This window comes from Phoenix dactylifera, chromosome 3 (genome assembly GCF_009389715.1).
Source record: "Phoenix dactylifera cultivar Barhee BC4 chromosome 3, palm_55x_up_171113_PBpolish2nd_filt_p, whole genome shotgun sequence".
NCBI classification, from domain to species: domain Eukaryota; kingdom Viridiplantae; phylum Streptophyta; class Magnoliopsida; order Arecales; family Arecaceae; genus Phoenix; species Phoenix dactylifera.
In genome coordinates this window covers 2408296-2420698 of record NC_052394.1, presented here as the reverse complement: position 1 = coordinate 2420698, position 12403 = coordinate 2408296, and the positions used below count along the sequence as shown (strand labels likewise).

The following is a 12403-nucleotide window of genomic DNA, read 5'->3' as shown; positions in this document are numbered from 1 at the left end:
TTTTAGTGCTCAAAAATACCTAGAAGGTCTTCACGCGAGTACAGCTCTGGAGCTTGACTTGTAGAGGTAGAAGAGGATGATGATTGCCCAATAATTCCAGTGAGATCCTCCAGGGGACTAAAGCCATAGCTGAGGCGCCGGACATAAAATGGTGCCGTTCGTCAAAGGACCTGGCTCTCTTGAGGGCATCCTTGCTCAGGACAAAACCCTTGGCCAGCATGCTGCTCACCACATCCTCTGCCTTCCTCACTGCAGACTCAGTTGACGAGAGCTTCCCTTCCTTCTGCAGCACCAGAAAAAAAAGAAGATGGGAAGACAAAAACAGTGAAACCTTTTGAATTATTATAAGTAGGTTGAAATTACAAAACTGGAACTGGAAAAACAAAACAAAACAAAACAACAATTACAAGCCTGATAATCTCACTAAATGGTTCCCAATCCCTAAGACAGTAATATATAAAAGGTCGTTATCTCTGACATGTTCCTTCTTGTTGAAACATAACATGCGAGCAAGACCTATAATCCCAAAAATGAAAGACACAGGAAAAATTTTGGTCCACCAGTTCAGAACTTTTGTTTTTGAAAATTATCACCACAACCTACTGGTACAATTTTAAAGTAACACTCGAACGATGAAACGCTAATGACCGTGGCCCACACAGCTTTGTTTTTTCATTCATTCTTTTTTCAAGGAGAAAACCACCACGTATACAAAATTAAAAGCAAAAAGTCACAATATGGCTTTCATGTCATGCAGAAACCTGAGAGTCAGATGATGAAGAAATCTATTAAATATTCACAATTTTCTCTTATATTTCCCTCCCACCTGAAATCCAGGCCTCATAACAAGAACAGATCTTCCATATTTGTCAGAGTAATCAGCCCGGTAAATCTTTCCGGTAGCAGCTTCATGGGCAACATCTTCCTGGTAGTCAACAAGAAATTACATCAGGAAACAGAAAGCTACAAACAAACTTGTAATCATGTAGGCTTTACCAAAATATCAAGAATGAGTGGACTCTAAAAATTCTATGCAGTTGATAAATAGCAACTTATCTGCACTTTCTTTCAAAATAAGGGCTTTGGAGATATAAAAATTTGATGCAGAAATAATTTGATTGGTCAGTGACCAACTTGTGTTAAACTACAGTTTTTCAAGAACATAAAGAACTACCCATACCCAGCGAATGGCTTCTGGCTTGTATTTCAATCTCCATTTCACAGTCTCTTTCAGCATTTTACTTGCCTTTTCTGCATTCCAGTTTCTTGACCGGAGGTACCTTGATATTGAAGCATCTGAATAGAAGTCTGGCAGTGCTTCCGACAATGGACCATTCATCCTTCGAACTTCATTTATCTGCTTGGAAAAGGCATCAACATTACCTATATATGATAAGCATGATACAACAGGAACCCCTTAACAATGTTGTGAGACATAATATTCCATAAAGATCTTAACATGCTTTCTCAGAAAAAGGAAGGAGCTTAAGATGCTCTTCAAGTGAAAACTATAAGATGCTTTTCAAGTGAACACTATAAGATGCTTCAAGTGATAACCAAAATTCGGAATGAAGATGTCATGCATAAAACTTAAGAGGCATAAATAGAAGCATTTAGTTGGTTAAAATGAGTATGTTTACCTTTGCTTGCTGTTCTTCAGGAGCCGTTGAGGTTGAACTGAATTCTCAAGGAGAAAGAATCGAATAGCAATTTAACAAGGGATAGTACAAGGTCAATACAAAAGCAATGAACATTGAAAACAATATCAGCATAAAAGAAAATGATGCTCTTCATATAAAAAGTTTCTGAAGTAAATTCAGGACTAAGGGAAATGGAAATGCAGAGAGCAATCAAGCAATTTAACAAACAGCAATTGAAAATCAACAAAAGAAGAGATTGCACAATCCCTTGCTTAGAATCACTGACCTTAGTGAGTTGTTTTGTAGCATATGTTCTGAGTCGAACATCGAAAGATGATAAAATTTCATTTGCCTAACACAAAAAAGAAAGAGTTCAGATGATTTTTATCCACATATGTTCTTGACAAGATTGACTAGAAATAAATTTCTCAAGTAACTAAATTACGCGATGTTTTATGAGCTATAGCATAAAACACTCCATTAGAGGAATAAAAAAGAGATATAGAGGAAAAAATAATTCAAGTTCATAAAATCATGCTGGAGAGGTATGACAGGAAAACCTCAATTAGGGTCACACAGATATAGTCTTTAACATGGGAGTAACGTTGATGAACATCTCCAATGATGAAATCACTAATTTCACCACTGAACTCAACACCGGTTGGACCACCTCCAATAACAACACAGTGCAACAGTCTCCTCTTTTCTTCTTCTGATATGCCTATATTTGCCAAAAAAAAAATCAAGTATTAAATGCATTACACCAAATCACTGTATACTCTAATATTTGCTGTTCAAAGAATGCACAAATGCAGGATTTGGCAGTGCTTGAACTACATAACATTATTTGCAAAAAACAAATATCATAGCAGGCTGAAATCATTATAAGAAAACAAATTTACACAAGGTACTAATTAATGCAATAACATCCATGATGTTTCCTATCTTCTGAAATGGCATACCGGGCACATCAGACAGCATCAGATTGAGAAGGAGCTTCCTCCGAATCTCTTGGGCATGGTGAACCTCACGGAGAAAGACCGCATGCTCTCTTACACCACGTATACCAAAGGTCGAGGCCTCTGCTCCGGATGCAATGACCAACTTGTCATATGAAACCTTAAATTTCCATGGCTCCAGAGTGTCACTGGCACTCCCATCAGTAACGGTCTCACAATGCACCTTTCAAAGCAAAACAAAAAAACTTAACTTTATAGACAAAAAATACTTAATAAATTACCAAATTAAAATTTCTACATCAAATGGTATAAGGAACAAGTCCACTGATTCTAAGCAGGGGCGGCCCAATGCATTTGGGGGCCTAAGGCAAACTCACTAAGGAGGAGCCTTTTTTTTTTTTTTTTTTTGAAATGATGAAAGAATTTTTACCTTTCATGATCGAACTGCAACCACACATTTTTTGTATTCCATTTTCCACCATTCTCCTCCTTATCCTCTCTGCTTCTTCCCATTTTTCTGAAGCAGCATAAATATTCGATAGCACTACATATTGTGCATCATTAGTGGATCCAGCACTAGAATTCATGGTTCCAATCTCATTCCTCTCAAGCATTTCATCGAATAGCTTACGAGCAACAGCGGGCTGATGACATTTACAGTACACAGAGACAAATGTGGTAGTCATTGTGTTGATACCAATGAGCATAGACAGACAAATCAAAAAATATATTGTTGTATGCAGTTACAAGATTCATAATCATATGTTGTTACAAGACATACACAACCTAAAGACATATAGTTGCATATAGTGGGTGAATAGGTGTCAGATCAAATTTGTTGGAGTTGTGACAGGGGACTACCAAATGGGAAAGACTCAAAAATCATAGAATGAGGTCATCTGACAATCAAAGAAGTAAAAACAGTGCCATCTCGCCGATGCTCAAAATCCATTTGGAATCTAGAAAATGTCTGATTTTTGCAATTGGTTAAACAAAAGATTGAAAAACCCCAAATGTATGACCAGCCTTTAGAATGCTCGCATCGAGAGCAACCGGAAAGAACCATCGGAATCTAAACTGGGGCTCCAGAACGAAATCCCGCGATTGGCCTCGGACGTGAGCTCTCGAAGCGAGAATCCGTATTCGAGGAGACTCGAAGAAGATCAGGTAGCTCTCGTCGGCATAGGGAGGAGGAGAAGGGGTTAGGAAATCCGGACGGTCATCCCTGCCGTGGACAGCCTTCCGGTTAGGGATTTGTTGGATTTGGGTTGGGGGGTTAAGCGCGGCACTCTTAGTTCATTTTAGATTTCCTCCTTTTATCTTTTTTCTTTTTTTATTTATAATTACTCAAAAATATTATTTTTAATATTTTTAGAATTAGAAATTAAATTTGGTGACGAAAATTTCTGTCAATAATCCGTCACTATCAAAAATAATTTTTTAAAAATTTATAAACATTTGGGTTACGATTTTTGTGACGGATGAATTTGTCACTGTCTCGTTGCAATTTCAGTTACCAGTTTTGTGACAGATATCCCGTCACTACGGTGGTCACTAAGTTTTGGCGCCCACCCTACCCGCGTATTTTGTGACCGGTCGGTCACTAATCTGTCACTAAGTTCACGCCACGGTGACCAAATTTCTGTCTGTCACTAATCCGTCACAAATAGTGACTGATAATGGGCCGTCACTAATTTCCCGTCACTATACGCGTGTTTTCTGGTAGTGGCCATTAAACAAAAAATTATAGATTATACCAATTGTGTTACAATAAAAATAAAAAAAGGGTTACAAAAAATTTCAAAAGGATAAAACAATTATCCTTTTGAAGATATTTTATTAGAAAAATATATTTTAAAAATCATCTAAGTCATTGAAACAGTAGTGTTCTCAACAATATTGATAATAAATTTATTATATTATGATTATTATGTCCGACATCACCATTGCACCATTGAATCATTGGAATAGTAGTGTTCTTAATATTAAGATCTGCATATTTTAAGGCTACAAAAGCAGCACGAGCCGACTAAATAATATGATATGTCTATCTTCATCACCATTGCACCAATCAAATCATGTAATTTTGTATGTTTCATATTAAACAATACCATTGTTGTCTAACAAATAACAAAAAATACTTTGGCTAATCATAAAAATGAAGTCATGGGGGGATCTCTTGGCAAAAAACATTATAAGGGGTGCATAATTTATCATGATGCAAGTATGCTATAAAACCCTATCTCAACTAAATTTCATCTTTAGTAAACACTACCGTAAGATTCATCATCGATTGATCAAGTACTAATAACATTTTTACTTTTGGTGAGCACAAGATGTCACTGAGATTTGCAGCGAAGTACGCCCGAGTGCAGGCGGCGGAGATCAGTCACACTTTTTCTTCTTATGGACATTTGACAGCTCGGGATATCTAGGGTTCCCATTCTGCTCAGGCAGCTTCTCATATGGTATTCTTCACCTAAGAGCCCCCACTTTCGAGTTTCCTCAAGGTCAACTTCGACAGATCTGTTTTAGACAGAGGCATGAGGAAAGGTGCGGATTTTGTCATACGAGATTCATACTCCAGGGTGGTGGCAGCGGGCGGCTGCCAGTTATTTGACACTTCGATCCCTGAGACAGAGTTGAGAGCTACCAGGGCGGGTCTTCGACATGCGCGGTGAGTGCTACAGGCCAGCTCAGTTATCCTATAGGGTGACTCGACCACGGTGATCAGTTGGATATAGGAGGTCCGAGGGATGTGAGCTCGAACCACCCTTTGCTTTGGAACATCTGAATAATGACAAGGAGTGGTGGGGCTTTTCAGGCTAAGCATATTTATAGAGAACCACCCTTTGACTTTATGGGCAGGAGAGGGGGAGTTGCCTTGGATACTCTGTGAGTTTTTGTTTTCTAATTTTATTGAGTATATTGGTACACGTATTGTATAAAGAACCCACCAAAGCCAAAAGAAAAAAATACTAATAACACGGACCTAGTCCCGTTCTCCATAAGCACTGGTAAAATAATAAATAAATTTAAAGTAAATGTGAGCCATCTATTTTTTTTTTTTTTGCAGCATGCATCATGTGGTCATATACATTATCAATCATAATTATTTATTTTTATTAATTTTATTCATCAATCACCAAGGATGCATCTTGTTGCATTGCTATAGTGCGGCAGTGTAGAGTATAATTCGAAGGATTCACCTCTCTTGGCGCCAATCCACAGTCGGATCACTCACCGCACAGCTCTCAAAGCATTCCAATTCCAATCGCCATCATTCGTCCGCTTGCGTTTAGTTCTCAACGCGGCCAGCGGGTGATCCAACGGTGGATTCGAGCTAAGGAATGAATGCGAATCCTTCTGTCGCGCGAAAGATACAGCCCCGTCCGCGTCTCGTCTCAACTTCTTCTCGCTTCTCCAGAACGGAACCTCCACCCCTTCTCTCCCGCCGGCGTAGATGCAAGAAAGCCCAAGCGAGGCAAAGGATCACCATTCTAACCCTACTCATATCCCCAGATATAGACACCAGCCTCGAATGAAATCCAAATCCGAACCCCTCCTTTCCAAATCCATGCATCCATCACTCCCTGCCGCGAGACTCCTTAAAGGCCGTCGCCCCCCTTCCCTACCTTTCGCCATCACCCTCCCTCCTTTATTTGTCGAAAGCAGCAGCAGAAGAGGCCCACGCCCCCGGTCACCCGCCCCCACGGATTCGCGCGCCCAAACAAGAGGTCGAGCATCACGAGGAGGAGCGTCTTCGTCGCCCTAACGGGGAGAGGAGCGAAGGGCGTGGCTTCGCGGTCTGCGAGGGAGGGTGGCTGGTGGTGGATGAGGTCCGGATCCGGGCGCGGGCCGCTCGCCTCCGGGGAGGGCTCGCTGGGCGTGAGAAAGTGGGCGGCTGATGGTCCGGACCGAGGAAGCGGCGGTGAGGGCAAGGCGACCCAAGGCTACGTGATAGGTCCCGTTTATCAGTACTAGAATGGTGGAGGAGAGGTGGGGATTAACGGGGGTTATAGGTAGGAAGAGCAGCAAGGTTCGCCTAGATTGCTGACGCTGCCCACCGTTCTCACAATTGGTCGGGTTGCTTCCGTTCCTCTTCTCGTAAGCAGTACGTCTACTCTCTCTCTCTCTCTCTCTTCTTTCGTTTAATCTCTCTACATCTATTCACGTTTTTTTTCGATGTTTGGTCGTATGGTTGTTGTTCACAACAAAAGATTGGACCTTGATGTGCATTGTTTTTCATGTCTTATTGGTCCGGATTCACAAAAAAAGATGGGATTTTGACGTGTCATGATGTCTTTTTTTTTTCTCTTGCAGAATTCATTGCATTTAACTTAAGCTGGCTGGCAATGCTTGGTTTCTGATTTTCTTATAGGGGTCTTGGTTTAGGCTATGATTCATGTTTCTCTCCCCCGGTATTCTTTTTTTCATTCTGCAAACTCTGAACATTAAAACAAGGAGGCAATACTAATTTATTTATTTGTAAACTTAATACGTGATTCAGATATGCTTTCTTTCATAAAAAGGTAGGATTTTTCTTAACGTAAGACTAATATATTAGAAATCGCCTCCTTCAAGCATGGTTGTTGGCTTTGGAATTTTAAAAAGAAGTTTCTAATGATCATTGATCCTTTCTTTAGGGGAGAGGGGAAAGATGGGTTTTCATTGCAATTGGTCATTGCACACCAGAGTGAAAAAGAGATCTAGTCCTGGGATTTGAAGATATTATCTTAGCTAGAATTTAGGCACAACCATTTTATTTCACAAGTTTCTGCATCTCAACCTCTGTTTAGATAATGTAACCAATACAATACAGCCATCCATACTATTAGCTTAGCTAGAATTTAGGCACAACCATTTTATTTCACAAGTTTCTCCATCTCAACCTCTGTGTAGATAATGTAACCAACACAATACAACCATTCATAGTAATGCTTGCGACAAGGGTTCATATGAAGCATGAGATTAGAAATTTTGGCTTGGATGAGAAAGGAAAAAAATTGGCTTATGGGAGCTTATGTTTGCATCTTTAAATAAGAAGAGAATCAAGAGATATATAACTAGGATCCTCGATCTGCAAATGCTGAAAATCAAGACTGAAATCTGGTCTCAAAGCTGACTCTGACTATAGTTGAGTTTGAATCCTCCAATCCTTATCACCATGTAGTTTTTTTTCCCATCCTTGTCCAGTTTGGATGGTTGCACAGTTCCATGGCATTTAAAGTCTGCACATGTAAAATCTGGTTGAAACTTTGACATGTGATCCTCAAAGGTCAGGCTTATTGGTTGTAGTCCATTTATGGAGGGGTGAAATGGAACCTGACATGTTGATTCTAGGAGTATACTTTATTGGTCATGGACCAGGTATACATTCCAGAATGTGTAGTTCTGTTTTTATAAGTATCTGTTGTATGTATGCATGTACCCTTCTTTCTACTGCTATGATGCCTGGGAGATTTTCTTTCCAGTGTATGCAGGTATTGCATTTGAAGAGATTAATGTCTTCGTTTTCTCTCACTAGCCTTCTACATGAATGGTTGGTGGGCAACAACTGCTACAACAAGCATATTTATTGCTGCAGCTGTCACAGACTGGCTAGATGGTTATATTGCTCGAAAGATTTGTTTCCTGTATCACTTGAAGGATCCCACGTATAGGTTGTTAGCCCAGTTTATCTGCTTTATGCTTTGGCTTCCATAACAATTTTCTGTTCATCTGATGTGGTTAGGAACGACTTTTGGTGCATTTTTGGATCACGTAGCTGATAAGGTTTTACCTTTTCTTCTGTGCCTTCTTTTGCTTCTACTATCATAATTGAATCTTTGTGGTTTGCATTTTACAGGTCAATTAGGCAGATGATATTATATTTCTTTTTTTTTTATTTTATTTTTTCAGTGACAGTTTAGGATTCCTCTTTTTTTTGCTCGTTGAGTGCAGCTTATAGTTGCTTCTACACTAGTATTATACTATTATTATGTACCAGACCTTTGAAAGTTGCTGCATTTCGAGTCGTACCTTGGCTTCTCATGGTACCTTCAATTGCCATTATTTGTAGAGAGGTGATCATCAATTTATAAGTTCATTTCTTGTACTTTTCTGAATTCCAGGTTCATTGGTAACTTCATTTCTTCACCTTGATGTTGTACTATCTGTAAATAGTCCATGCTATTCTGCCAAATTCACCATGTTGTTATTCATAGTGGGATTGATATGGATACGTGATATTCAAATGACACCATATTGTTATTTGAAGTGGGATTGATATGGATTTCTGGTTTTAAAATGCTTACTGTTAATGACTTTATAGGTATGTTTTCCTACCTAATTGTAGCTGACTTATGGAATCTGATGGCTTAAGAACATTCGTTGAAAGAAATGCAATTATACAGTTGGGAATGTTAAGCAGTAAATTTTGAATATAAGTTCAACTCAACCAACACTTATCATAACAAATATGGGTTCTAAAAGTTCCATAAAAGAGTGTATTAGATTTTTGCTAATTTGTTTTTCTTATAGTTTGCACCAAAAAGAAAATCTATAATAAGATGTTCATAGGCCTACACTCATTAAGTTTATTTGTATCATCCCACTTGACACCCCACCCGGTATGCGTGCAAAATTGTGGAATTGTAGTACAAGTTTTGTGGGGAAAATAGCCTCTTTTAGCAAAGTACTGCTTTTTGAAAATGGATCTTTCTGCGCATCTGTTGAATGGAGCCCTGCCAAGGTAAATGTTTTTTTTATTGGATTGAGTACAGATGAGCCAATCATGTAATATAGAACTACTTTCTGATCCCATGACAATATCATCATCAAAAAGAGGAATAACAGCAACAAATCATGAATTCTATCATATATATACTCGACGAGTGGAATGAAGCTAAATATCCTTGTTTCAGTTCAATGAAATTTTTGCTTCAAAAAGCAATAATGTTGTTGTTAGAGTTCTCGCTGAAGCCAGACAGGCAGCTTGCTCTTCGAAAACTAAATAGGATTTTATTGAGTACCTGACATTACTCTAACTTATGCTTATAACATTTTTGTACGCACAGTCGATGAATATTTCTCCCCAATATGCACCATAAAACTATGTGGTATTGTGCCTCCTGCCTACTGTATATCAGTGAAAGATCTGCGCAGTCTCCTCTTTTTGGCTCTAGATGATTTCAACAACTGCCTGAGCAGGAAAAAAACTTTGGTGTCAGCTTTAACCTTTCTTCACCTTTTAAAATTCCAGAGCTTCATAGTCTATTTCTAGTTTTAATTCTCATCTGTGTGATAACCTGCATATTTTCTCCACTTACAGACTGTTACGGTTGTTACATTCTTCTGTTTGTATAATACTATGGTGATATCTAGGATTTCATTGAGGAGATGAGATGACCACATTGAACCAATACCTTCACAATTCTTCTGCTCAATATATTATTTCATTTGGGCTTATGGTCTTACCTCTTATCTTCCTACCCAAATCTCCCTCTACTGCCATAGCTTCTAATAGTTAGTCACACTTAAATTCTTCATGATAATTTCACAAAGAAGTAGACAAATTACCTCCACTTGTTCATGCATTTATGTGTGGTCATAGCTTCTACCTCATACAGACTGTGAGCAGCAACTGAATTTCTTCGCTCCCTTCATAGCCTCTATGGGCTTTGGTCAGTTTTCCAAGGTCTGTGCTGATTACTAAACCCTTTTGTGGGCTGAGATAATTGTATAGAAATCACATGCATGTGCATACATGGAGACTGAGACAGTAAACAAAGTTTAATCACTTGGACATCCTGTCTGTTGCTGAGCATCTAACTAGTGATAAAGTTATTGCTGATGTCATCAAATGCTTGGTAGCAAAAAGAATTTGATCATTTTATCTTTTATGCTGATTATAGTAAACTTAACATATATAAAATGTAGGGATGAACTGTTTTATTCTCCTTTTGGATTATAGAATTTAGATTACTACCATGCCCAGGATTACAAGGAGCTTGTTAACTATATTTAGGTCATAGCTAAACTGGAGATGACTAGTCGGAGAGGAAGTTCAGGCTGATATTTTGGAAGGGTTATAAGATATTTTCCTCTTTTTTTGGAACATAAAGCCGGAAGTTGGATTCTTTTGGTAGGCTTGCCATTTTATATTAAAGATTAATGCCAAATCAAATGATCAGAACTTTAACTTGTATGAAGGTTTTATATGAAAAATACAAAGCAATGCTGGATTGTTATGTGCTTATGATGTTGAGAGAAAGGATTTTGTATGTTATCTTCACATTAGCAAAGTATTATTTTGCACTAACTCAAGCATTTACCATCCTTTTCTGTAGATAAAAATGTCCACTGTTAGAGAGTGGGCTGCATCTCAGAATAGTAGAGTTCTCAAGGTTGCTTCTCTCACTTCAACTGCCTGTCCATTTTAACACATCAATCCATCATTTGTGAACTTTTGGTATTGACCTGTTTTGCCTAATGGCAGGCTGTAGCAGTAAACAATCGCGGGAAATGGAAAACAACAACACAAATGACTGCACTCACCATCCTCCTTGCCACCAGAGACTCCAGGTTGTCGCCCTATTCCTGCAAATCATTATCTATATTTTAAGATCTTTTTCCTTTTCTAGTTTTAATGTCGGAATACTTCACTGAACATAATTTTAGTAACTGTACAGTCTGACAGGGCTGGGTGTTCTAGTTGCTTCTGGTGTAGTTTTGCTTTACGTATCTGCTGGGCTTGCCATATGGTCATTTGCTGTCTACATGAGGAAGATATGGAGAGTTTTGCTTGAGTAGTTATGCAATACTTCAAGATGGGTACAAGCCTTAAATGCTGCGAGACTACATTCACAAACATTAAGGATATCCTTGTGGCATCAACTTATTGGCCAGGGCCCCCCTAATTTGGCAGCTTTCTCCAGGCCAAATGGGGACCTTTTCTTATTGATCCAAGCAAGGTAATTGGTTGGTGGACATGATACGATCTTTCTACAATCAGGAGCAGCTCAATATATTTGGGGGCCTAAGGCCGTTTTATCTTTGAGGCCTTCTCTGCAGTGGACCGGCCTAAGGCGAACTCACATGGAGGCCTTTTTTCTTTCCGTTTTGTCCCTGCGGTGGGTCTTCTTTGGGCCGAGGCCTTAGGCGACCGCCTCAGCCACCTAAAGATTGGACCGGCCTTGTGACTACAATGAAGAGGCTGGAACTGAAATGCATCATTCATTATATACCGCATGTCGTTGGTTTCATTAGCAATTTTCTCATCAGAATCAGGGGATACTTTACCTCTTGCCACAAGGACAGCTGTTTTGTCAAATTTCACTGGACAAAAACATTGCTGGGTTATGTGATACAATAGATAGCAACATTTTGTGGTTGCGTTGGAAAACAAAAGATTTTGATCATGGGATGTTTCTTACATGAATCAAACAGGTCCTGAGCAGGCGCCGATGCAGCATTTTTCTACCATTATAATTGAAGTGTATCGTTCCATGTTGGTATCTTTATCTGCTAATATTGTTAAGTATGGTTGTTCCTTTTTTTTCGTTTTTGATTTTTTTGCAAGCAGGCAAAGTATAGGTACTGAGCACAATCATAATGCTACATACATCCTACAGAGGTGAGTATGGTAAGTATAATTCTTGCAATTTGGGATTGTTCGGCTTGTTTGTAAGCTTACAGTCCATGATCGATGTTCTGGTCGGACTAATGGTAGATCTCTGTTTACTATGAAGTCCTACTGCAGGTTGGGCAAAAAAATTTCCCGTGTCTAATACTAATCAGGATTATGATGGCATCATGGAGGAG

General features: G+C 39.0%; 2 protein-coding genes across 4 annotated transcripts; one reads left to right on the top strand and one right to left on the bottom strand.

The window, feature by feature from the left end:
* On the bottom strand, positions 1–3241 carry LOC120110158. 3 transcript variants are annotated; one of them, XM_039124245.1, is made up of 7 exons: positions 3030–3241; positions 2603–2822; positions 2201–2361; positions 1927–1992; positions 1181–1357; positions 827–925; positions 1–283 (listed from the first exon to the last, which is right to left on the bottom strand). In XM_039124245.1, the coding sequence occupies exons 2-7, from the start codon at positions 2619–2621 to the stop codon at positions 20–22; spliced, it is 786 nt and encodes a 261-aa protein (XP_038980173.1). In that variant the 5' UTR covers positions 2622–2822; positions 3030–3241; the 3' UTR covers positions 1–19. The 3 variants fall into 3 exon arrangements, with proteins under 3 accessions (XP_038980173.1, XP_038980174.1, XP_038980175.1); XM_039124246.1 differs by lacking the exons at positions 2603–2822; positions 3030–3241 and adding an exon at positions 1641–1677; XM_039124247.1 differs by lacking the exons at positions 2201–2361; positions 2603–2822; positions 3030–3241 and adding an exon at positions 1641–1677 and having other exon boundaries at positions 1927–2087.
* A 2672-nt stretch (positions 3242–5913) lies between these two features.
* LOC103711075 (cardiolipin synthase (CMP-forming), mitochondrial-like) lies at positions 5914–12064 on the top strand. Its single transcript, XM_039124244.1, has 4 exons — positions 5914–8664; positions 10930–10986; positions 11079–11164; positions 11272–12064. The coding sequence occupies exons 1-4, from the start codon at positions 8632–8634 to the stop codon at positions 11390–11392; spliced, it is 297 nt and encodes a 98-aa protein (XP_038980172.1). The 5' UTR covers positions 5914–8631; the 3' UTR covers positions 11393–12064.
* Positions 12065–12403: the final 339 nt, after the last annotated feature.